The sequence below is a fragment of the Ciconia boyciana genome, chromosome 2, assembly GCF_034638445.1.
Source record: "Ciconia boyciana chromosome 2, ASM3463844v1, whole genome shotgun sequence".
Lineage (NCBI taxonomy): Eukaryota > Metazoa > Chordata > Aves > Ciconiiformes > Ciconiidae > Ciconia > Ciconia boyciana.
Window position 1 is genome coordinate 5,268,492 of NC_132935.1, and position 25,726 is coordinate 5,294,217.

A 25,726-nucleotide genomic window follows, 5' to 3' on the forward strand; every position below is an offset into this window, starting at 1 on the left:
TACCTTAGGCAAATTAACTAGAGGCTTTTTCAGGGCTGTTTTACAATATACTCAGTCTAAATCATAAAGAATCTGAAACAATTGGATTCCCTGAACATGCAGTGAATAATAATGAAAAACAAAAGATGAGGTTATTGTTATTCCTCTGATGCTGTTTAATTAGTCTGTGATATAGTGAGTGTGCTGCGTAGTATGGATCATCTCTCAGTCTATATGTATCTCTGAAGAATGAAGCTTTACTCTTAATGTTTCCAGGCAGCGCCTGATACAAAAGCTATTAATAATTATGATCAGCATTAAGCATATAAGTGTTACATTTCAGGGAGACTATTCATATGATTAAAAAGCATTAAAGTTAGATAACTCGGTGGACCAAAGCCCTAATAATATTCACACTGGAGATTTGCCATTGCAAAAAATTATTTTGAAAAGAGGTACAATCTGAATGAAAAATGAGCTTTTCAAAAAGTTAAAAAAATAGCAGGAGATGTGTCATAACATGATATAGGAGAAATATGTAAGGAAATTATATAGGTGGGAGAAACTAAAATTTTTATCATCAAGAAATATATATATGTGTGCATATATTTATTGTCAATATTTCTTAATAGTGAGAAAAAATATATGTCAACAACCCAATGGTCTATAGAAATTATTAGAGGAGATGAAATAGCTGAGCCTGCAGGAATAGAGTTCCCATTCAGTTCTGTCTCATTGCATTTTTATGTCAGCATAAATCCACTGATTCAGTGAAATTCAGCCCACACCTTGATTTCTGTGTCTAACTGAAGCTGTGCAAGCAGAAGCCCGTACATTTCAGAGCTGCTGTTTTATTTGCTGCTGATAGAGCATTATTCCAGTGTGGTACAGAGGATAACACGGTTATTCCTTATAATATTTGGGGCTTTTTTAAAAGTAAAACTTCTTCCTTGGCTTCCTGTATGTTTACTAGCTCACTCTCAAATTTAAGTTAACTTTCATAACAGTGTATTCAAATTGAATTTTAGTATTCCTTTTCTTTAGTTTTCTTTCTTAAATGTAGAAGTATCACATACAAAAATGTTTAAATTGTTTAAAAATGTTCACTTGTTTAAAAATCTGTCACAATCGTGACACTTTGCTATTGGTTTCATCAGCAGAGTTGGAAGACAACATTTCAAATACAAACATCTAAAACACTGGCTTCACATGTACACAAGCATGTTGAATACTGAAGGATCTCTTTTTTCAGGTGTTTACCTTTCTATCTTTCTACTAGAAGCAAAAGTTGTGAAAATAGGTAAAATGTAAACGATACATCTACCTTTGTCCAGAATTAGGCATATTACTTTGTGTGTGATTGAGTAGTTGCAGTTGACAAAAAGGATGGAGGCAGAATACCAGAAACCATTGATTTGTCATGGGTTTGTGTTGTACGTCAGCTTCAGCAGTCTGGTTTTTAATGATTATATGTACTTGCTACCATTTGAAAGCTATAAGAGAGGCTGCAGTGTTTTATACTGGAATTATATCGGCCTAAGAATTAGGTTGGCATTGTTTTAGCAAAACTTTGGAAAAATAACCGCAAGCGCTAACTAGGGAAAATTGGCTTCCTTTGCTTCTTTCTCTTCAATTTAGAATTTATTTAGAATTTCAATTTATTTGAAAATAAAATTTTGGGAGAAGCTTAATGTTCAACAACCCAATACTTTAATTACCCAGTATTAAATTTTGCTTAATTATAAAACAGCACATAAAACTTTTTGACATATCAACAAAACATTACCAGGAGCTTTCTTTTGAAATCTAAAAATCCACAGGAAAAAGCAGGTGCTGAGACATTTAATAATGCTCATTCATTTTACAAAACTCCCTTGAAAGACAATGGAGTGTTTTAATGGATATATTAGACATAATTTAGCTGTTATTATTTAACTTATGTAGGAAGCTGAACAGCAAATTTTTTTTATGTCTGTGTACGTGCCTCAATACTTTCAGAAAAAATGTCAGAAGTCTGTCTTTGAATTCAACTTAAATTAACCCAGTGGTGTCTTACAGCTTTCCAGAAAGTAGGGAGCTGCCTATACAAGCAACCCAACAGCATCACCTTTGCCCTGCTGCACTTCAGCATTCAAATCGGGTAAAATTTTTAAAAAATGGCCTATATTGAAACATTAAGCTTGGTCTTAGAGGGTTTCTTTTGCCCAGCTCTTGTGTAGAGCATTAATTACCAAAACAAACACTTGTCTTCATTGCAGTTACAGCTTAGATACTCCCCATAATTCGTGTGGTAGAGGAGGTAGCTGGGTTTCAAACCTGTGGAATAAAACAAAAACACTGGAGCTACCTCTTACTCGTAATGTTTTGGTAGACTTGCGGTTTGGGCACTCTGAAGGACAGTGTGCTCATCTATATAATAGGGGAAGTCGGAGTAGACTTCTTCCAGGTCACTTCTATATGAGAAGTAATATTGTGTTTGATTAAAAAGGTTCCAGAGTTACACTTGGTCCTGACTTGAGCTTCAAGAATTGGAGAAATCAGTTTCCCTTTAATTCTTCTTTCCCACTGTCAACTGAGAGCTGCCGAAACCAGAATGAAATTGGTCCTTTAAGGCAGCATCAACCCTAACTCTGAGCTCCCTGGTTTTCATGGGCTTATTTATAGCTGAGATGTCCAGAGGCTCCAGAAGGACACGCAGCAATGCTGGATAACCGTAGCTATGCCTAAGTAGTGTTTCTGAGAACTTTGCTTGCGTTGCTTAACAAGATGAAATAAAGTACGTAGCAAAACTTAACACCACAATGAGCAGCAGTTGAGTTCTGCTCCTTCTGCTCTTTGGCAGCGACTGCCTCAGCTACAGAGAGTGCTGGCAGCACAGCGGGGTCTGTCTTTCCCTGTGTTATATCTCATTGATGCATCCCTGTCTTCTGTCCCCACAGCTCTTTTCTATAAATAGCAGATTTCACCAAGAAAGGTACCTACCAAGGAATTAGGGAAAAGGTGCAGGAAACGATGTCGGACAGAAGGGCTGAGTGAGGATACTTTTGACAGGGAGAGGAAAAAAGATCATTTGGGAATGAGGATGAACATGGGGATTTAAGAGTTGTTTTCACAACTTGACCACATATTATATATTACCTTTCAGAAATAGATTTGCTTCTTAAACAGTTCTACTATTCAAAGCATGGTGCTAAAATTTAAATTCCCCTTGATGGTAACATCTGGCCCTCTGATTATTGTCCTATTAACTGACAAATCAGAATTTGAGCCCTGAGCGCATGGATGCAGCTAAGTTTCGGTAGCAACAGCTTGTTCCCCTGTCTGAGGCAGCCTTCTCGCTTCAGCAGAGTCCTGGGCTGCCAGATGTTGTCTTCGATCTGAATCGTTGACTTAGTCCTTAACAAATCCTTGAGTGTAACACCATGTCCCAAAGTCAGCGAGTGCCAGCTTGTTTGTGAGGCACATATTAAGTGACTAAAATGAATTTGGGAGGATCAGAAACATAATCTTATCTTCCTCATCTATTGAAATAGATTGGGACTAATTAATTCTGATCTTTTAGATGAAAACATTATCCTGGGAGAACCTTACTTGAATTAATCCAAATGTGGACCTTTAATCTGGCCTCAATTATATGTGGCAAGCAGATACCAAGATTATCTGGGTAAGCACATGAATAAAAGAAGATTTAGGCTATTGAATCTTTGATTGAGAAATGTTCATTGTTAAATATAGAGCTGGTGCTCCAGTGTAGTGATGGAAAATCCAGTTCTAGGTTCACTCTCCAACTCAATAACTGTTGCTCTGTTGCCTTGGGCAGTCTCTCAGTCTTTAACTTTAGAAAGTGTGGAGTTCCTGAAAGGTCCATTTGAAGTCAGGAGGGTCTGTGGGAGAGAGTGAGAGCATCAGGGCGATCGCATCTTCTTTGGCCTTCCTAACTGCCTGTGTGGTCTGCTGACATAGGACAGTGAAATAACTTGCTCCGTTTCCATTTGTTCTGTGATTAGCTTTGAGGAAGCAAGTGGCAATCATGAAGATATTTAGTAGTATCCTAACTCATATAAAGTGTAGCCCTGACCATAAATCATTTGTGGCACTCCATAAAAGGTACTAGAAAATAAAAAAGTCTGTATGTCAGAGCTGGTTTTCCTCCAAGCCCAATGCAGGGCAGTAACCTGTTTCTTCTTGCCCGAGTGCCTTCTCTTCTGGAGCACGTGTCCCAGGCTGGCTGGAGAGGGTCACATCAGAACTACCATCTCATTGAGACAGAGCCTTGACAACATTTCTGCTCTTAGTTTCTGCTCACCAAAGGATCACGATGTACCCTGACGAGAAATCTCAACAGAGAAAAACCTGAATTCTTCTGTATGTTTAATAGACAGTGTTTTCTGGTCTGAAAAGCATGTGTCTCTGACTATAAAAGGATTTATAAAAGGCCTGGGCATAATAAATAATGGAAAATTTAAGAAATCATAATATGACTGCCACATCTTGACTTTTTTTTTTAAATTTTTTCTTGCTTTTCATTCCTCTTCTGCATGTCTACAGCATCCAGCTTCTGATAATATTGTAAAGTTTATAAATGAAAATGTAGGAAGCGATGGTTAGTGTATTGGCAAGTCTGAACTGCAGCTTGTAAAGTATTTCATATTATAAAGTTTGCTTCTTTATAATAAGATAAGACCACTCTAATCTCTTTCTAAAAGCATTAAGTTCATTTCAATGCACTGCTAAGGATCTGTAGAGAAAGTTTTTCCAAATAGTTCTTGTTTAGAGAAATATTTCATGCCACAAATTTCTTTCCAATAGAACAGTGCAATTGGGAGTGGAGGAGGAAAGTAGCTGGTGGGAGGCTGAACACCAGTACGCTTGGTGCCTCTGCCTGAAAGACAGATGATAGTGAGCAAGTAGAGATTTATTTCGAAAACCCCTGGAGAGCAAAGATGTAGAAAGGTCTAAAAGCAGCACATGAGGCAATGCTGTCTCTTACTATAGCAGGAAAATGAAAATCGAAGCCACAAAAATACAGGGAGGATGAAGAACATATTCTTGGGGAAATTATCATGCAGTCAAAACCAGCCAATTTGTAGTACCACAGATAGGACTTCCCTTGGCTTCCTTCCTTGCATGTAAACCATTATGAACAAGTAGTTTCCATTACTTCCAACAGAAATATCCATTCTGAAAGATACCTTATTTAGGATTTTCCTTAAATGAGCATATTGTGCATTATGGAGCCACCAAATTGTGCTGAATTTTCATGTTTGTGTCTTGGCTAGCTGCAGCTCAAGAAAACTCAGCTGCCGTTTGGCTTTCAGTTCCCCTCGTGATCTGAATGTCAGTTCCTGCTCTTTTGGGATTAGAAATAATCACTGCTAAATAGAGTCTGCAACGATGAATTTATTTAATGACTTTCTGGATGACGATGGAATCAAAATGGGACTCGTTTAACTTCCCATAGCTTTATTTATTCTTTAGTCAAGAAAAATCAAGACATGTATTTGATTGAATTAGTGAAATATGAAGATACGAATCAGAGTGCTCAAGGTACCTTTTTATAGAACAAACAAGAAGTATTACTTTTGAATTTTGTCACATGATGATGAAAATTCTCATTACAGTACTCCTGAGAGAATACCGTCTTATTAGGAGATAGCTGGCTATCTCCTAATCTTCCAACTTTTTCAAACAATTTGATAAATATGCAGATGTTCACAACATGCCTGCTGCATACAGAAGGGGATGTGGCTTTTACTTTTATGCAGATAAATAATATTTGGCAGAAATACCAGCCAGAAAGTTGTTGGTTTTGACATTGTTCATTAGGATGAGCAAATTGATTTTTTTTTCAAGGTTTTAGGTCTTCTCATAGTACTTCTTCCTTGAGCCACTTCTTGAACCATGATGATTTTAAATGGAAGAGGCACAGCAAAGCTGCTGCTGTTCCAGTTCACTGATAAATATTCAGTTTGCCTTTTGTAGCTGCTATGTACAATAGGAATAAAATAAAGTACAAGGGTTTAGTGCTGTTAAGAGCTGTTCCTTTGCTTTGACTCATTTTACTAGCAATTTCCACTTATTTTTTACTCTCCTTCCAATAGATGTCTTCACACTGGTCCCCAAAATATCTCCTAAGGTTCAGTTACCCAGTAGATATTTTCTTCATAGACAAGTTGGCATCAGTAGCAGGAACCACTGGTTGCTTTCCTGCTTATTTTGGTATTGCATTTTAGTAACACCCGATCTGGCAGTGCGTAATGGCGTAGCTCAGTACCTTTCGCTTTTCTACAGCGTAGTGTTTTATAATTGTGTTCCAGCAGAGTTGCAGAACATGAAAGTCTTTATTTTGAGTTGTTAATTATCAGTGGAAGCAGGATGTGCAGTAAACTACAGATTTAACATCTAATTTGAAAGTGGTAAAGTTAGGCTTCAGTTTCTGCAGAAGACTGGAGAAGGAGCAATAGAAAGTTTTTATTTTTACTCTTTCTTAAGAAACCACATGCTGAGGTTACAGGAAAGTATCTAAGGATAAATGAGAGAACAGGAAAACAAAGAACTCCTAAGCCTGGCCGTGTTGGAATTTAGCAACCCAAGAGATTTCCCGAAGGCTCTGGATTTTAGAAGTTCCTTCAAATAATGGTTTAAGACTTGCTGAGAGCAAAACCCCACATCTCTGGAAGCTTGCATTTGAGTAACAGATGACAATACAGAAGGTCTCTAAGCGTTTCATGGTCTTAGTTGTGTTTACAGATTAACACTTGTTTATATTTTTAGTTAAAGTAAGCTAACTACTGATATCGAAACTATAAAACCAAGATAAAGTGGTGAGAGAATTCCAGAAAGAATGGGGGGTTGAGAGGAGGCTCCCAGTACCAAAGTGGATGGCCATGAACAGGAATCTGTGTCTCCTTGCAGAGCTGAAGGTCTTCTGGGTCAGTGCTTGTAGGTGTGAGTGGGAACAGTCCTGTTGCCTATGGATCAGAAAAACTGGGGTTTACTTTTCAGAAAATGGAGATTATTCTTCTTTTCCTGTAAGTATTTATTGCAAAGCTGACAGTCTTGACTTGGAATCCTAGTTGGATTTGAGCATCTTGCAAAAGTAACATCAGTTTAATTCCTTGTGTGTATGCACCAGCAAAATGGCTTTTTGAATCAGTGAGTGGAACTTACCGACTCCGTGAAAATGTTGGGGATAGGTGCTTGAGTGCGGGTTCTTTTTTTTGCTTTTTAAATTACTTGTGAAGTTAATTCTTCAGGTATTCTAAGAGCTTGTTCAGTTCTTCTGAGCTAAAGAATGGCTGTTTATTTTAAACTGAGATCAACCTATTAAACTGTGTTAATATATGTGTGTGGGTGTGTGTATTTGTACAGCCGATAAAATTCAGCTTCATTCAGTATTGTTTTCCCTTTCTTCTTGTTGATTTGAAGCTTTTCAGTTCTTTCTGTTTCAAAAACAGAGAGCAAATAGAATCTCACATTTCTTAAAAAAAAAAAAGAGTGAGAGAGAGAGGAGGTTTTAAGCTCTTCTGCTTGCAAAGAGCCTTGGCTGTGTAGTTTGTGTAAACCTATTCCTTAGTTGAAAACGGAATTTTCCTAAAAGTCAGAGAGTTGTTATTCACATTTCTCTCAGCACAACCAGGACCAGATTTAAAGTTGCAAAAAGCTATCGGGACTTTTTTTTTTTTTTTCTTTATTGCGGCAGAAGGCTTCAGCTCATTTGGAGGTGCTGGAGTGCCCAGCTCACCTGGAGAAGGTACAAGCTCCTGGCAGGCGATTGCTGGAGCAATGGCAGCTCCCCTCCAAGCCCTGAGCCCAAGCTCTCCCTGCAGCCCCTACGAGTCCAACACACAAGGCAGCCTGGTCCAGCAGCCCGTTAAAAGGATTGCTTCCCACTGTGATGCTGATCCTCCTGATTGTCCATTAGTTGTCCTTGTCATGCTATGTAATATTTTAAGATGACTGTTGTAATTAAGGCTACTATTATTATTATTTTTTAGCTGATTCTTTGCATTGGTGGGAAGAACCTGATCTCAACCATCGCACGTTCTTATTTTCCTCATTTTCTATGTGCTCTTGCACCAGATATACCAAAAAACATGTCTGTCTTACATCCATTTAACATCACTAGGTACGATAACACACAGCAAGCCATAAGGGAAAGGATAGTGATAAAAATCCCTCCAGCACTGTGTGCCAGGGCGCATTCACAAATTCCTACTGCATTGTGCAGGCAAATAATGAGGAGCTGCTATATACCAGCCTTTTCTACAATAGCTTCTACTGTTGATTTCAAACTTCATCAAATAGTAACTTTTTAAAGTAAAGTAATCAGTTTCAAATCTTGATGGTTTGAAAGAAAATGTAGCTTTCAGCATGTTTTTCCTTCTTTTTCCTTCTGCACTTCGCCTACTTGCAGTGTAGTAATTTGGAACCTGTGTTTGTATTTAAGATCTCTTGATTTTCCTACAATTTCATAAAGCTAAATAAAAGAACCATTTTAAGAAGCTGAGTACATTACTGTTACATTATGAGTAGTGCTTTATGCAGGTTTTTTCCAGATAGTTATGAAAACAAGGTTCTGGGCTTAGAGCGCTCAAGACAAGAAGTTATAGTGAAAGAACCCAGAAAGAACAGACTTCAGAGCTGCTCTTTCATTAGGTGACACAGTATTATTTTATCTGTCTCTGCTTGTTTTTTGCTGGTAGCCATTTGTGTTCTGAACAATTTTGAGAGCTGCCTCGTGTACCATGCTAAAAAAAAAAATAAAAATTGTTAGTCCTAGATTTTAAATCTTATCTCCTTTGTAAATTGAAATGGTCTTGTTTGCACCAGGACATAAAGAGTGTGCACAGCATGTGGGTGTCAAGTATCTGTCAGGTGAGAAGCCAAAAAGCACTTTGCTTACAATGAAATGTTGCGTTACTGGACTGTGTCTTCTCACTGCTGGAAAAAAATCTCTCTGATCGGTCACTTGAAGCTTTTTTAATGGTACAAAAGGCCATAGTCAGAGAGTGCTTCTGCTTTGGAATAGAAGAGGAGCTCCTGTCTGTGTGCTATTGCTGACCCTGTGCTTCAGTCCTGCTATGGGAGATAGAGGTGAATCAGCCCATGACGCAGCCCCGCTGTGGCCAGCCTGGGCACTGGTAACACGATTAAAGCTAGCTTTGTTATAGATATATATGTCTATATATGGCACTCCTGTCACTTCTGGGATAGTGGGGTTGACCTTAAGCATAAAATGAGGCAGTGGCAGCCCAGTGTTAACTACGTGGTTTCACAAGAGCTTGAGTCAATGGCTCGTTCTGCTGGCTGGAGGAGCGGGTGTTTTTCCATGGGAGCCAAGCTCCCTGCCTCTGCGGGAACTCTCTTTGCTCGTACAACTCCTATAAATATATTCTGAAGAGAGACAGTTTAACGACCTGAATGTGCATCTTGTATCCTACCTAGCAAAAATGAGATCTGAAGATTTAAAATCCTGTATTTTTGATATTTCGCTCTTGAATAGCATTTCTGTCTTCAGAATAGTCTTGAGACTCTGCATAGCCGATGCTCACAATATCTGAGATACAGCTGCTCTGTAGGGTACTGCTGGGAAAATATTAGCCCCAAACTGAAAAAAATATATAGACTTGGCACCAACTTTAGGACTCAAGAACTGTCCCTTTGTTGCTCTATTCTCCATAAGGAAGAGAGGGACAAAACATTTACTTTCATGTGATGGGCTGGGTATTTTTGGTGCATATGAACCTTGGTTCCTTCCAGAGGTATGTGATTACCAGAACAGTAATGAAAGACGGAAGTTTTGTTTAACTCTCAGCAGGTAGATGTACAGTGCCCCAAAAAAGTAAATCACCTTGAAATCACAGAGTTAGGCGAGCACAGCCAGCACGCTGCTGTCACGGGCTGTACTCTCAGAAATGGGAAACAAGATGATAGCTCTCCTTGGTTCAAAGCTGAGGCTCAAACTCTAAATGTTTCAAGGAGTTTGTGTGAATTTGTGAATCTGTTATGTGCAAGGTAGTTAAGGATGCTTGACACTTCATAAAGGCAGACTGCTATGCCTTAAATATTCAGCCCCTAAGCTAGAAAGAAGTTATAATAGAAATGCCACAAAACTCAGGTTCTTGTGCAAAAAATTAAAGTGGACAACATGAGGAAAGAGGGTGGAACAGGCTGAATTTATAATGTGGATTGCTAATGTTTGCTTGATCCTAATGCAGGCTGCCAGTTTGAATTTGGAACTTACTACAACGTTTGAGAGACCTGTTTCATCCAGTCTGGAGAGACAGGAACACCTGATGCTGTTGTCGAGGCTGGTCTGAGCATGATCGTAGTGAAAAGGATTCTCTCCCAAGTTTTGGAATCACACAGGAATTCCCCATAAGTCACTGTCTAAAGTTGCAGAGCAATAGAAGACCAAATAAGACTCTGTTGAAGAGGCGAGCAAGTTTTTTCTTCTTCTACTCCTCTTCAAACAGTGAACACTTTTCATGTTAATATCTTTCAGAACCTGAAGAAATTTTTTCTGTTCTTTTTGTGTGCATAGAGTGTGAACCAAGGGTTCTCCTTGTTGCTGTTGTGTGGTGCACCTACCTCAGCTATCAGCTGCAGTCTGAAGTGAAGAAGAGAGTGGTATTTGTACTGTGCTCACTGCTAATGGTAAAAAAATAATCAGAGAAAGATCACATAATCCAACAAGAAAAAAAATATGATTAAGTTCTGGGTCTATTCCATACAGACTGTTCTGAGCTATATGGAAGGTCTGGCACAATGAGCTTTGATATCTCTGCTATGTAGTATTAAATATTGAATATATAAGTTAGATCTGAAAGTATTAAATTTCATTATAAACTCTATTTCTAATCTGTTGTATCCCTTTATGCCAAAACACATTTTGTGGATCACAGTGTGATGAAGTGGCTACCATCGTTGTTCTTTTGATTTGGACAGCAGGAGTACCTTTTATGGGCTCACAGCTCACTACCATTTATATACCTAAAATTTTCTGGCTGATTTTGGTCCTCGCGATAGCAGGGAAATAGTTCTGCATGTTACCTAAAACTAATAATCAAAATCACTATTTCTTGTTTTCTTGATTTAACTTTCTTAGCTTTGAACAGCAAAGAGACACAGTTTTATCCATTTTCAGGAAAATATGTGGGTCCTCCCAGGGGAGGCAATGCAAGAGAAACTCTCCCACTGATGGTGCAGGGTGGTTTCTGCAAATCATGCTCTGAAGAGCCTGGTCCTCTCCCTTGACATGCAGGGAGACTCAACTCCTAGTGTGGATCCTCAGATGCATAGTCTTTCACATATAGTGATTTTACTTGTGGATATGTTTTATCTAACAAACTCAAACTGAAATGGATTTTATTCAGTCATTAAAACTTAAAAGAGCAAAAAGTCTCAAAGCCAAACAGCCAGCCCTCTGAGATAAGTTAACTGTGCTTGTTTTACAGCAAGAAGCAAGTTCCTGAGTGTTGAAATTTGCTTGCCTGAGGTCAAAGTGAATTGACAACAGATCCCAAACCAGGACCTAGAAACATGGTTTCAAGGCTCTAATTACAAGCTGGAAAGGGAGTAGTTGTCTTAAGCTATTTTATTGCATTGCATCTTTGACCTGAACATGGTCAAGAAAAATCAATATTTTCCATAGACTTCTGGAGTTGGCTTTGTGGGTGGATGAGGATCGTCTGTTTTATTTAATGAAGCTGGTGGCATGAAGTAGATGCTGTCATGGAGTTTGTTACCACGTATTGGAGGGAAAGCTATGATTTCTAAAGAGGCTACTATTAGCACATTTATCGATCTTTTGGTGGAGCCATAGGTACCGGTCCTTTTGTGAAGCCAGATTATTTTATCAGTGACGCATCATGTGTTTCCTCCTTAATCCATTTATATTCCCTTTAGGCACTGGCAGAGCAGTCTCAGTTTTCTGGCAGAAGGCAGCATTTTCTTTCTGAGTTGGAGCATCCACCTTTTATCGTTGCCATGCTAAAAACCATTTAATAATTAAGAACTGATGTAAATTTGGTTATAAAGAGCCAGTGGGTTCTGACTGCAGGCTTTAAGGTTGTTACTTTATGTGCTGTGTCTTTAACATAAAAATGGGAGAGTCTCAATCTACTGTTCAGTGAAGCAAACACTTCTTCTCAGACACTCAGAGGATCCCAGTAAGTCACAAAAGGCTAAATAAGAGAATCTATATCGTTGTTCTTGACAGCAATAAAAGACAACTTATGATGTGTTTTGGCTCATGAATTTAAACACCAGTGGAATTAAGAAAGCCTCTTACAGTTGCAAATTACAGGGCTTTTTAGATCTGCTTACTGTGCGCTTCGAAGTCGCTTACTGAAAGATTGACTTGATGGTATATTTTAATATTGTTAAACTGCTGCATGTACGATATAATGAGTCTCTAACCTTGTTTGATCGAAGTGAATCAAGCAAACTTGTTAAAGTCCTTAAAGTCTCATAATTTATGAAGTTTAAAAATGATTTTAAAAATAGAGTCTAATTGAGGTACATATTGCCATTTCTGTTTCTTCATGCTCCACAAAGCCAATTAATTCTCTCAGCAAACCAGAACGTGTGACAAGGAGGAACTGAGCACAGCCCAAGGGTACTCATATCTTTGAAGGTTTATTTTTGGATGGGATGCAGGCAAGAAACTTTTGAGCCTGTGAAATTTCAGGAGTGTCTAGGTAGTCACAAAGGCACTGAATGCCATCGATGTCTGAAATCAGGGAGATGTGTGAGATGGGGACACTATCTCAAATGGGAATCTGAGAGGTTGGGTGGGCATCATACTTTGTGCTGATGGAGGTCGTTTGGTGTTGTAAGTTGACCACCCTTGCAGATGTTAGTGTTTGTAAGATCATACTTTTTAGCAAAAACAGTTTTTTATTTTGAATAGGCAAGCACAGGGTTTTTATGTGTGACATCTCTTTTAAGGGGGCTTGGAGAGATGCAAACCTCCTTTTCTTAGAGGATTTCCAGCTGCCGCTGCACCACTAGAGGGAAAAGGAGACTGGTCTAGGGAAATACTGATCCAGATGGTTGGAGGAGTTTTGCGGCCCAGATCAGACTGGTGCAAAAGGCTATAATATCATCAAGAACTTGCTGCCTTAGAGACAAGTTTTTTAGTTTATTTGTAATATTCGTAACTTCCAGATAGCTTAGGTTAGTCTTCCTAACTCAGAGCAGAAGACAAATAAAATATTTCAGCAATGGCTCATTAATGGCATGTGGCACCATCTTAATCCTTTTCCTCCTCCGAGAATTCATTTTTAAAAAACAAAAGTCCCATAAAACATTAGGCTTGCACTCAGTTAATTATCTGAATTCAGCAATGGTATTCTAATACATATTTGCTTTCAGTTCCTCCATGTTTGTTACTTGTAGATGTTTGCATCTAAAACAGGAAAGTTGTCTATTTTCAGCTCACAGGATAATTTCTTTCCTACCTGGTAAAAAGATATTGGTCTTTGTAAGAAGAATAAAACAACCAGTTGCTTCTTTACCCTCTGGTGCTCTTTAATCAGTTTCCCATCCTGTTTTCCAGCCAGGGTTTTCTTAGCACTACTAGTCTGATACTCTGAAGATAGATTTTTTTTTTTTGCTAGTGTATCTGTAAAGCGCCTTGAGCACAAAGTCATTATCCGAGAGCTACAAACTAGAATTGATCTGTTTTAGGCTTAGCATAATTTCCATGTCTGGGCTGACCCGAATGTTATTGTCCAACAGGTTTCTGAAAATGTCAAGAGCCAGAGGGGAGGTCCCAGTGAAATTGAAGTTCTTCCTTCCCTCGGAGTAACTGAATTTTAAAGTCCCCAAGCCCTGTAAATAAAAGAGAAAAATTGGTAATGAGAAAGGGAATTAATAGGATAGTCTTTCACACGATTTATATAGCTTTCAAAAACTGTTGCATTATTGTGTTTAAAAGTGCTGGTCTACAGCACTTTCACACTAGGAAGATAAGATTAAAAACTCAGAAGGGGCAGCTCTGGGAATTAGAAGCTAGAAGAGCTGATGGATTTTAAATGAAATAAAAGCTGCTATTGGGGAAAATTTAATCTGAAGCTAAAATAGTGTGGCTGCCAATAAAGTATTCAGAGGACTCGGATGTTTACCTTGATATAGATGTCACATTTCAATTTAGTAGACAAGTACTTTTTTTCAGCTACTGTTGTCATTATGGAAATCAGCTGAATGAATCTCTGCCATGCAATACATTATAGAGTAAATTGGAATCTGAGGCAAAGTTACCTTTATGCAGATGTGATATCCTGTTCGGATGCATGTGCAAAGTCATGTCATTGCAACCCTCTGGAATATACTGCACTTGGACAGGAAAAAATTCAACCAGAAGTTAGAATGGTCTTTTAATTAGAAGGGAGAAAAATGAACAGGCACTGATGTGTCTGCAGAGCATCTGTCTTTAATAAAGATTTCTTTTTTGGGGAAGCTATTTATTTTAAACTTGTAACATTTATAATGAAATACATCTTTGCAGTGAACCTTATTTTAGGGAAACAAGGGCATAGGTTCTAGTATCAGAGGTGATGTGTTCACTCTTCATGCCTTTATTTATAATATATTTCTGTGTGTCTATAAATTCCTCTCTCCCTCTGTCACTCAAATGTGTGTATCTTCTCATTTATTCTTGCTGTGAAAATGGCTGAGTTTGTAGTCATATCCGTAGAAGCGTTGTCTTATTCATGGTTTTACTGTGCAGTTAAGGCATTGGGGATGAGATTAAGTTGATTGCTTCTGAAGTAAGGTACCATTGGAGCATTCCAAATTCCTATGGCTTTCCAGTTTTTACCAGAAAGTCTTCTCTTTGAGTACAGTTCTTGCAAAACCCCCCAACTTTGGTACTTTTTTTTATAATTTCCTGCATGAAAACTCATGCAAAAGGGGTCAATGTTGCTGAAGTAAGGACGGGAATGCTAATTATTGTTTTTAATCGAATACATGGTCCTTTCATTGGAAGCTTTCTTTTTTTGCCTGCAATTTGCTGTAGGGAGTTTTTGCTAAGAATTTCCATCTCCCAATATTGTTGAGTTGTCTGTCTGTCTTTTTTCTTCCCTTACAAGAGCTTTAGAAGTTTTCTAGGCAAACAAATTGATTGTTACACTGCAGTGTAGGAGGATTTTGTGTTGCATTTGTTTGAAAATGTTATTGCTCCTGGAGCCTCGTTGTTAAACTAACAAACTTCTGTAGTCCCTGCTCTGTTTTCTGCTCCATTTGCACTTTTTTTTTTTTTTCTGACTGCATGGAAATAATCTACAGTAGTGTTAAAAGGAAGTTAATGAACATGAGAGTGCTGCAGGAATTAACAGAACTATGAGTAGGAAATGCATATTCTTAGAAGAAGTACGGTGTCAGCAGAAGTCAGGATCACAGGATGAATTATTTCTTTTCTTTTTTTATTTGTTCTCAGGCTATTTATCTACAGTATTTAGTACAAAAGGAAACAGAATAAAGTTTCTACCAGTATTTCCAGGGAAAAAAGTTTTATTTTTGCCCATTTAGAAACAAAGTGAAGCCAAAGCATCTAAAGCAGATCGGGCCTAAAGATTTTTAAAAGTTAACCTATTTTTTCTAGTATATAACTGCTATGCTGTTTACTAGTAGTTAGCCTATTAAGACCATATAGTGTAGCGGATTGATGCACGGACTCCGATGGAGGGATAAATCGAAGACCCTTTATTGAACTATTACATGGCTTATATACTTTCTAATTGTTTGTACCTGCGCTACTGAGAGAACTCTTATTGGTTTATATGGCTTGTTCACGCGTCCTTCATGCGTTCCTTCAGCTAATACAATTGGCTATCTTTTTGCAACTTTGCAGTTCCTTTCTTCACAACAAAAAATCACGCGCTCGCCTTATCTCTCTCCAGTGCTATCCACTCCTACTCCTGACACACAGCCTCCTTCCCTCAGGCATAACCCAAACTCTCAGTACTTCAATCTTGTTAACCCTTTCACTCCTGCTATGCCTAATTCCTCCTCAATATAGAATACTTAAATGTAAGAAAGAAGTGTCTATAGGTATGTTATACAGCTAGCAGTTCCACAGATGCTGTGGATGACATAAAATACATGCTTTGCAAAGCCTGCATACCTGAACATGACTTCCACCTACTGACAATGTTCCTCCAGGGAACTCAGCTTTTTTAATTTTTAAATGAGCTGCCGCAACACACACATTTTTAATGAGCCGCCGCAACACACATAGAAATAGGGCACACTACAAAACGGAAGGTCCCATTCACCATAGCCGGTGATTGCACACAGCCCTACATTGGAATATATATTGAAATCACTAAATAATTGCAGCATATGCTGGAAGAGGGGAAACTACCCTCTCTCCTGCCTTTCAAACACCTCCCCGGTGCTGGCAGATGCATTACCAAATGGAAAGTTCACGTCAGTGACAAAAATTAAGAACAGAATTCAGCTTGCTGATACTTCTTAACAGCGATCATCAGGGCTATCTGCAGAATCATGAAATGAGCCTTTTAAATATGTATCCCTTACTATACATTTCTACCAGTGAGCATAATGCCTTGTGGAAGTTGGGAGAAGAGGAAAGATGAGAGTCGCACAGCAGAACTTCATCACAAACCATTGGGCGGGCAGGAGCACTCATTCATTAGTGGGAGAATAATTGTCACAAACCATTTCCTCACCCCTGATTTCCAAGAGGGTTCCACAAAATACTGCCAGAAGATGAACCTGAGTGCTAAAATTCCTGTCAGCTGATGGAAATAAAGTTTTCTCTGAGATACTGCTTTTATGGGCCATTCCAGTCCTCAGTAGAGAGCTTCCTAAGCCACTTGCCGCTTCCTCCTTTGCAGGGGCTGACGACTTCTCACCACTAGCCCTGTTGCTACACCCCTATGCTTTGCTGGGGCTAGCTATCCTCTTCTTTCAGCTAGTCTAACTGAACATTATACTTAAGTTCATCAACACCAATTGTGTCTAGTGTATGGCCAGCTTGCAGTTGTCCATTGCTTTGCGAGGACCACAGAAGAGGAACGAAGGAAGGATGTTTGTGTTGTAGAAAGATATTAGCTGGTCTTATAAAAAAATTTTGTCACCCTACAAATTGTATTCTAGTTTCAGACCTGGTGGAAGATTAAATGTGGAGCTCTGCTGCTAACACCAGTGCAGAACTACTGTAGGCTTTGGAGAAAATCTTTAGTGTGTTGTCTTGGTTTCTAGCCCACTTTCTTGGAAAAAAAAAAAAAAAAAGGAAAAAATAGAAGGTATTACCTGTTCTGTTTAGCCAATTTACTTGGCTGGTCAGGAAGATTGTTACTCAGAACCAGTTTCAGCATGTTCCCCCTTCCTCAGCTGCTGCTTAGGGAGACTGGAAGGGAACTGAGGGAGCTTCTGCAGGGTTTCAGGGTGGAAAACTCTTACTGGGAGGGAAAGCAATCAGAAAGGGCATGTGGAAGAGGGAGAACATAAGGTGGGTTTTTTTTATGTGAGACTGACAAATGACTTGAATCTGCAAGAAAATTCATATTCCCAACCTAGAGATATCTTCAGTATAGGTATCTACACCTGAGGTTGTGCAAACTCTCACTGTGGCCATTGGGCATCTGTTTATTGGGGTTGAGGGTGCTGCTCATTGAAGCATCTGCTTTAGTGGGAACCATATCCTAGCTCTCTACTGACTAGAAAGGGAGAGTTTTAACTTTTAACTTAAAACAACCTCGAAATATGGCCATGATACTTTAACTTGTATAAATGATGTACCTGCTCTATGTGGTCAAACGGACAGATGTAGCTTCTCTTTAAGTCTGTGGAAACCATAAAGGGACATTTTTTTCATTTCAAGACTTCTTTAGCATTTTGTTCATTTGTTTTTACTTTTGCAAGGTAAGAGAGACCTGCCTAGTGACCCAGGATGCCAAGTAAGGACCAGAAGAGGTGTGATATCCTTCCAGAACTTCTGCCCGTATGAAACAGCTTCTTTCTTCTCTCTGTCTGGGTTTATTATCTTTGCTAATAGGAAAATAACATAGAGCTAGTGTAAGAGTTGTATCCCTGTCTTTGCTAAGCTTCGGCGTCATTCCCATAAGCTGTGATGCTGGAGGACTGTTCTGGTCCTGTATTTTTGGCAACTAAGGAGAAGCACCATAGCTGCACAGTTCCAATCATAGAATCATAGAATCATTTAGGTTGGAAGAGACACTTAAGATCATCGAGTCCAACTGTAAAATTGCCATATTGCTCATGTATACTACACAAGCTGTTGTTTTTGAAAAGGCAGTGTTTGCATGAATAGTTAAATCCATTATTTTTTTTTTCCTCGGCAAGTTTTTGATCGTTTTTGTGTATCGCCTAATCTTAAATAAAGCAATTTTTAGATGGCAACATTCTCTGGAGCCTCCATTTCTACAGACTGTTTAATTTTTTTTGACAGTTATGTACATTTTATCGCTGGTTTTTGGTTTTTGTTTTTGTTTTTTTTTTTCTTTTAAGTTTGAATATTGATCTTATTGTGTTACTTGTTTTTTGCCTGAATTATTTTCAAGTTTGGAAGGCAGCCCCAAACCAACTTTAAATTTCAGAAAGATGACAATAGTGTGTTAATCACAAGGACTCTACTGGTGGCATTGGGTTTTTTAGGTTTATTAATAGATTTATGTAAATCGATGTTGCCAATATTACAATGCTAAACTATGACTGGTAAAAATATTTTGTATAGTGAAGTTGCCCAAAGATTAAAAAAAAAAAAAAAACAAAACCCAAGAAAAACTGCAACCCCTGTGCAGTTCTTTTCCTGAGTTCATGTAGAAATTTTGACTGATACAGTGCCAAACAATATTTTGGGACTTCCTGGATGCTCAAGACTTCAGAATATCAGGCAATTTGTCTGGATGCTTAAACATAACACCAAAGCCTTTTTTTTTTGCTTTGAATTTTATTGAAAAGCTTGGGATTTTCTTGCACATTAGAGACAGGAAACCCAAAACAAGTCAGTTAAAAACTCCTTAAATGTCCAGAGGAGTGGGACTTTCTCTTCAAAATTCATCCAGGAACCTCTTCCTCTGTTCCACAATCACCATTTTATACCAACAACTACAAGAAGTAAGCGGGCTTTGCTTTAACTCCCCTGTGGACACTAGGAAACTCCCAAGAGAAAATGATGGTGTCTTTTCTGCATAGACATTTAGCTGTCCTCTACACATTGCATCGAAGCCTTGAAATTCAGCATGTCACCATGGCTTATGCCCTGGCTCTTCTTATAGAGGCAGAACTTTGTAAGTATGAAGGGAAAGGCAGAATTTGTTTTATAGTTTATGCAGTCAGTTTGTAGTGTTTAAAGTGCTTCAGAACCTGTTCCGGTAAAAGTCCTTATAAAATGTAAGAATTCTGGCATTAATTGCTTTGACAATAGCCTGAGAAGATGGTGAAGAAGAGTACTTATCTGATGGCATTTACACCTATGTGGCCAAGGGGACAAATTGAATATTTTGCATTGGAAAAAAGTAAAAAAAAAAGTTAAAAAAAAAAAAGGTACTTCTGAAGTGCTTGTTGTGCCTCTTTGGATCTGCAAGACAGGCATGGAACAAGACCTGGAAGTTAGCAAAGTCTGATTTTAGATAGAATTAGTAGGTATATGTAGAATGAAGCAAGAAGAATGGTACGTGTAGGTACAGTGTTATGTTCTTGCCAAGCCTGGCTGCCCATCTGAGTGATTTATGTGCACTGTGGAGAAGCTAACCTCAGAAAATCTACCTCTATGATAACTTTTAATGGAATCAAGGTGGTTATGCAATACAGAAAACAAAAAACCTAAACGTGTTGTCATAGTTAAAAATAGGTATTAATGGTTTGATACCTTTCATGCTACAGTGGCATGCATAGCTCTGAATTACTGTGATTAGATGAGGGGAGTATTTATTGTCTAAACACATCTCAGCACATTACTCTCAAAGCAGTGTTGTCATCTGTTTGTAAAATGCTACATGCATCCCAGCGTTTCTCCAAACAGGAGTCAGTGCTTTAGAAAGGATATCATTAATGACTTGGAGGCTTCTTCAGTGAAGGGATCATGAAAGAGGAGGAGAAAGTCCATCTCATGGGAAATCTCACTTTGCTGGAGTTGGGACAGAAGGGTCGACCATGCTTTAAATATTTAATACTTCCCAGAATGAGGTGGAAAACTATATGTCATCTTGATGCTATGTGACACACATAGACAATGCATATACACAAGGTAAATAGTACATGCAGTACTTGCACTCTTACCTTACAGGACTGTTGTATTCTTAGTATTCAGTTTTATAGTGTAACAACATATTTGGATTCAGAGTAAGTCAAGCCACGCTTTATATAAAAATGTTTTTCTGGGTAGCAAATCTAGGCATTTCGCTACAGGAAAAAAATTGTATGCCTTAGGCTGTCAAGCAAGCTCTGCCCTTCAACCCTTCCTGCTATGAATATACTCTGTATGTGAAGCCATGGGCATCAGTCTGACTCCCTGGAAATTATTCTCATGTCCTGAAATTTTCAGTCCTTGTTATCGGAAGGAACTGGCAGTCAAGACCAGAAGATGATTCCTGTGCCTAGATTTGTAGTTTAGTTTTCAGTCAAATGTGATTTGTGCTGTTCGGTAGCAGAAATAATTAGTATATATGACAAGTGCTGCTATCACTGGTTGTTTTTCTGGCGGTACACCTGGTACACAGTATTGCCTATCTCTAAATAGACTATCCTCTCATTCCCACTTGCCTTCTATTAGAGATTTTCTACTCTTCGCCCTGATGCCATCCCCTGTTTGCTCTATGGTTCTTCTTCCAATTGAAATTCAAACGTTTCACCCCTGAAGTCTTCATTTCTTCTTCTTCCCTTGCTATGTTGTGAGGAGATTGCCAAGATGATGTGAGGTAGTGAATTGAGATGGAGACTTTCATCTGAACCTCAGGTCTGCTGAAACACGGGTGCTTGTAGCAATGCTCAGTCTTCTCCCTCCGTGGGTGAGAGCCTGGGCTATATCCATCTCCATGCTTTGGCTTTTTTCTGTATTCGTATGAAGTTGTTTTGGTACTTTGGGTTTTACTTCTCTTGCTTACAAGAAGAGCAGAGTTCAAAGTCCCCTTGGGTGTATCAGTAGTGTTTCAAATAGGCAGCAAATAAGCAGGTGTGGGAGCTCTGGAGACTGCAGCAGCTCTGCTGCCCAGCAGACACTGCAAAACAAGCGCCGCTAAGAAGAAATTGAGTTTTTGTTCAAGTACAGCAGCAGGGAGCACAGTGGAACGGAAGTGGGTAACCTGGCCCTTAGCAATGATTTCCAATGCATGTCAAAAGTTTCCAAATTAATGAACTTTGAGCAAACTATGGTAGAGTTGGACACATTACCAAATCTTCATAAAAATCAAATGCAGGCCTAACATTTGCAAAGACAAACCACCAGCCTGGAATGTCGACAGGGGGATATTTCACTGCAGAAATGTTATTGTCCCATGAAATTACTAAATTCCTTGAATTATCTGAAGCATCATGATGTGCTTAAAATCCTAAATAAAACCCTAAATAAAAGCTGAAGTGATCTCCCAGATTGACACAGCACAACCTGTATAGAGTAACCTTCGCTACCTGGTCTAGTAATAATAGCAAAATGTAAGCAAAGGTTTTGGGAATAAAAGAAGTAATTAGTGAATTCATATTAGAAAAGCTGTTAAGGACCAGAACCTTCTTGGTGATGAGAACAGATTTGCCCAGAGAGGCGGGTGAGTGGCTTGGTTTGTCCTTTGGGCAGAGACGGTCTCCAAAAATGAGCTTGCATGCACGGTGTGCCCCTTGCTGTGTTGGAAAATGCTTAATTTGGATGTAGTAGGTTTTAAATAGATAATTCTATGAAAATAGCCTCTTTTTTTTTTTTTTTTTGTAAATGAAACTAAAGCTTTAATTAGCTTTAGAAGAAAACAAAGGCCATAGCATATGTATTCTGAAAACGCACAAGGGAAATAAAATGTCTGTCATGGAGAGAAATGAGAGAACCCTTTTCCCTTAATTAATACAGTAAAAATTCAAAAAAGTCTACATATGGATATTTTTTTAATGTAACCTTGATAATGTTAGATTTGAAGAGCTGGATGAACTGTGTATCAAGCTAATGGTAATGATAATCCCCCAAATCAATACAGAAAATACATTGCTTATTTAGTAGAAATGTCTTAATTGGGACATTCAAGGAATAAAACAAAATTAACCACTTCTTCTCCAAATATATTTTGAAAGGAACATGTATTTTCTGACTAAGATGATTTATGGGAGAAGGGATTTCATTTAATGTCAAGTCTTCAGGCAGTTATCTCAGCTGAGAGCAAAATCCAATTTTTGCACATCTGTACTATGAATTCAGTTGCTATTCACTGCATTTATTTGTAGTTTTAGACTGATTTCCTGTGGAATGAGGCTTTCTCTGCTTGCGCTTATCTCTGTCACCCCCTACTACTTTTTTAACCTATTGGGCAACCTAAACCAAATTTAAAAGAGTGGAGGAGTACTCAAATGTATTTTAAATATCTCCCAGTTTTACAAAAAACTGAAGAAAGAGACCCCAAATGTTAGTGACCTTGGGAAGAGGCTGGAGAATATGCCTGTTTTGTGTCATGTTTGGCAGCAGCTAACTTATAGGTCCAAATTAACCCCAGCGCTTAATTGCTTTTGCTTAGTGAAGGTGACCTTATGACGGAGAGGAGTGCAGAAGCAGAGCACACGTGTCCCTGGGGAACCAGGCTTCGGCAGTTCTGCTGTTTGCTCTGGTGTTTTTTCGCATTGCTTTGGCAAATTATTTTGTGTCTCAAAGCAAGCTCTGAACAAACCGGTGTGGGAAATACTGGCCGTCTGGTGTGGATACCTGAAGCGCATCAAGGACTATTTCACCCTGCCCACAAGCAGGGTGAGCAAGCCTGTGGCTATACTGTACTTTCTACTCAAACTCTCGTTTTAAAAACCAGTTCAGTGTGCTGTTGTTGTTTTACTAGATGATATTTTTGCTTATATTGTTCAACATAAAGACCAGTTATTGTTGTGGATAGGTGCTGGACAAAATTATTCCCTTAAGCTTGATCAGTAGTATCAGCTTGTGAAGTATCTCTCTGAAGCGTGTCTGTACGTACCTTCTATACCCTACTTAAAAATTGAGTAAACCCCATATTCTATGGCCTACTTTAAAAATTGGGTAAAAACCCACAACAGCATAGTTTTACTGATATGTGGGTACATGCCACGAACTGTCTTACTTGGTGCTATCCTTCAGTGCAGGCTGAATTAGTTGGCTTTGCTTCCTGATGCTCCTTTGTGCTAGGAAAAGAATTGCGCACCCAAGTTCATTGGGGAAAGGGGGCTTCATCCTTTACAAACCAGTACAGGATGATTGACCGTGCTTCAAAGAACACAGCATCAGAAAGATAGTTTATTAGCAGGAAGGTGAGATGAACAAATGGTTTGTTGTGATGGACATCAAGTACAGAATAACAAAAGGTATCTGCAGTTGTTGGCCAAAACAGTTAAATTTTATCCTTTGCTAAATGTTGCCCTTAAAAAAAAAACCCTCCAAAAAAACGTCGTCAGTTGTTTTGAATTTCGGTAACTGAGTTCAGGCTTCTAGTGAGATGGCAATAAGCTGTACTGGGCTGGTGATGAACATTAATTTCTTGGCTGGTGTAATGAGGCATATAGTTGTCATGCAGGGTCACTCTGGGCATAGGAAATTGTGCCAGTCGGAAGTGATAACTTGCATTCTGTCCTGCCCAGGTGGAATTGCAAAGATTTGGCTGCACCAGCCCAGGCTGTAGCCAAGAGCTCATCATGCATGCAGAAACTTGAAAGATCAGATGGTGCCTTATGTGAATGGCAGGGGAGCAGAGATTAGTCAGGAACAGATGTAGTTCGTATGTCAGCATATTTTATGTTTCCATTCTTTATTCTTGACTTCATAATTCAAATCCATTGATATCTATCGTGCCATCTCCTGCTTATTTCTTTAGCTTATTTGACCAGATTTTAAACTTCATTGGTATTGCAGTCCTTTCACTGCTGTGCTCTTGACACAAGCTGAGGATGCATCATTTAGCATGATCCTCTGTTTTGCTTTGTTCAATGAAATGACGACAGTAGGATGATGTATGTTGAGCTAAATATATCCTCAGGGTTTAAAAATGGCATTTGGTTGGACATATGGGGCAGTGCTGTACGACATCAAAAGTCATGCTTAAAAAGATTGTGTTTCTTCATAAAAATAATAGATTTTTGGCAGGTCTCAAGGTGTGTTATAGACCCAGTTATTTTTGCTGCTGATGTGATCTTCACAACATGTTTCTTTGGGGTCTGACCTGCACTGTCATATGTGGTAAAAAGATGTTCCAACCCATATGTCTAATACTGTAAGGACATTAATATAATCAACAAGAGATCATTACAAACTAGAGCTAGTTTTAACAGCAAATCAGAGTATTTTCTTAATACCTGTTTAAGAACTTGGTCAGCTATTAATTAAAGGACCATAAATCCAGGCTCTGATTTTTAGAGGTATTTTATTTTTCTTGCCTGATTGGCCATATGACTTTGAGCTGTCATTGAAGGGCTTCTTTGCTGGAATCAGTGATTTAGTTAGACACAGTGCAATATGCTTTAGGTTAGTAGAATTTTTCCATAACTCAGTTTAGCATAAAAATATAAAGAATTGTTTGTGTCACTTTTTATAGTGTGATGAAAAGAATAACTTATTTCAAAGGTATCCTGCATTATTGATGGCTAATCACCAATTCCTATTTTGAATTAAAAAAAAATCGATAAGAAAAAACCCCAAACATAAAGCCATCTGCCTGTGGAATCTAAACTTACACTTTTGAGAAGATGCTTCATGCTTTTTCTCATGGGCTGCACACAACTGGTACCTTGCCCCCTGTTCAGCTGTTTCAACTGCTGTTGAATCAAATTCGTGTGTTTTTCCAATACAATTTTAGTATGTGATTGCGAGTGATTTGCTTATTGACTGGTGTAGCAGAACATTAAATGCAATCTGGAGGTGCAGGGTCATTCCTCGCACAGTTGTGTACAGCTCAGGCACACTGGGATATGACAGATTATCAGCATGTGCAAAGTTATTTGGAAATACTGTTTTGGCCAGCTACTGAACAGTGATGGAAAGGGATGGGAAAGAAAAGATTTTTTTCTTGGGCAAACCAGAATCCTTCATCCCTTAGTGCCTAAGGAGAAAGCATAGTATGCCTGGGAAAATAACATGGCATACTTGAATTGCAAGGGCATTGAGCTGAGGACAAGCACTCACATGCTCCTAGCTGGGGAGGACAAAGACATGATGAAAATAAGGAAAGAAATTTAAAAAATGGCTGTCTTTCATTCTCAAACAGAGTCTTGCTTTCCCAGCCTGGTTTAACTTGCAATAACAGAAATCAGTTACTACAGTGCTTCAGGGAAGATATTCTGGTTGGCTGGTTGGTTGCTTTAGTGTAGCTGATACAATGGGTTCACCTTAAGAAGAAAAAAATTGCAGGAATGGGCACGAAGTAGAAATAAACTGTTCTGGGGTTGGCAGCTCTCATTACTGTGGTTGAAGCTACATTTGAGAGATCCAAAGTTCAGCAAAGAAAAGGCATCTGGTGACTACTAGGTGAGTGAGATCTAGCGTGGCTAATACTGATTGACTTTCACCCAAAGACATGTCCTTGAAAAAGATACCGTGCCCAGC

General features: G+C 38.7%; 1 protein-coding gene across 4 annotated transcripts in view; it reads left to right on the forward strand.

Moving 5' to 3' along the window:
- TRAPPC9 (trafficking protein particle complex subunit 9) overlaps positions 1–25,726 on the forward strand; it is a 544,235-nt gene that overhangs the window by 352,009 nt on the left and 166,500 nt on the right. Inside the window, exon 22 of one of the 4 annotated variants that reach the window (XM_072851837.1) lies at positions 17,878–18,322. The exons of 2 other annotated variants lie outside the window; for them this stretch is intronic. In XM_072851837.1, coding sequence (XP_072707938.1) covers positions 17,878–18,023 — 146 coding nt within the window. In that variant the 3' untranslated portion in view covers positions 18,024–18,322. Of the gene's footprint in view, positions 1–10,199; positions 10,435–17,877; positions 18,323–25,726 lie in introns of those variants that run through there. One more of the 4 variants, XM_072851838.1, reaches the window with a different exon arrangement.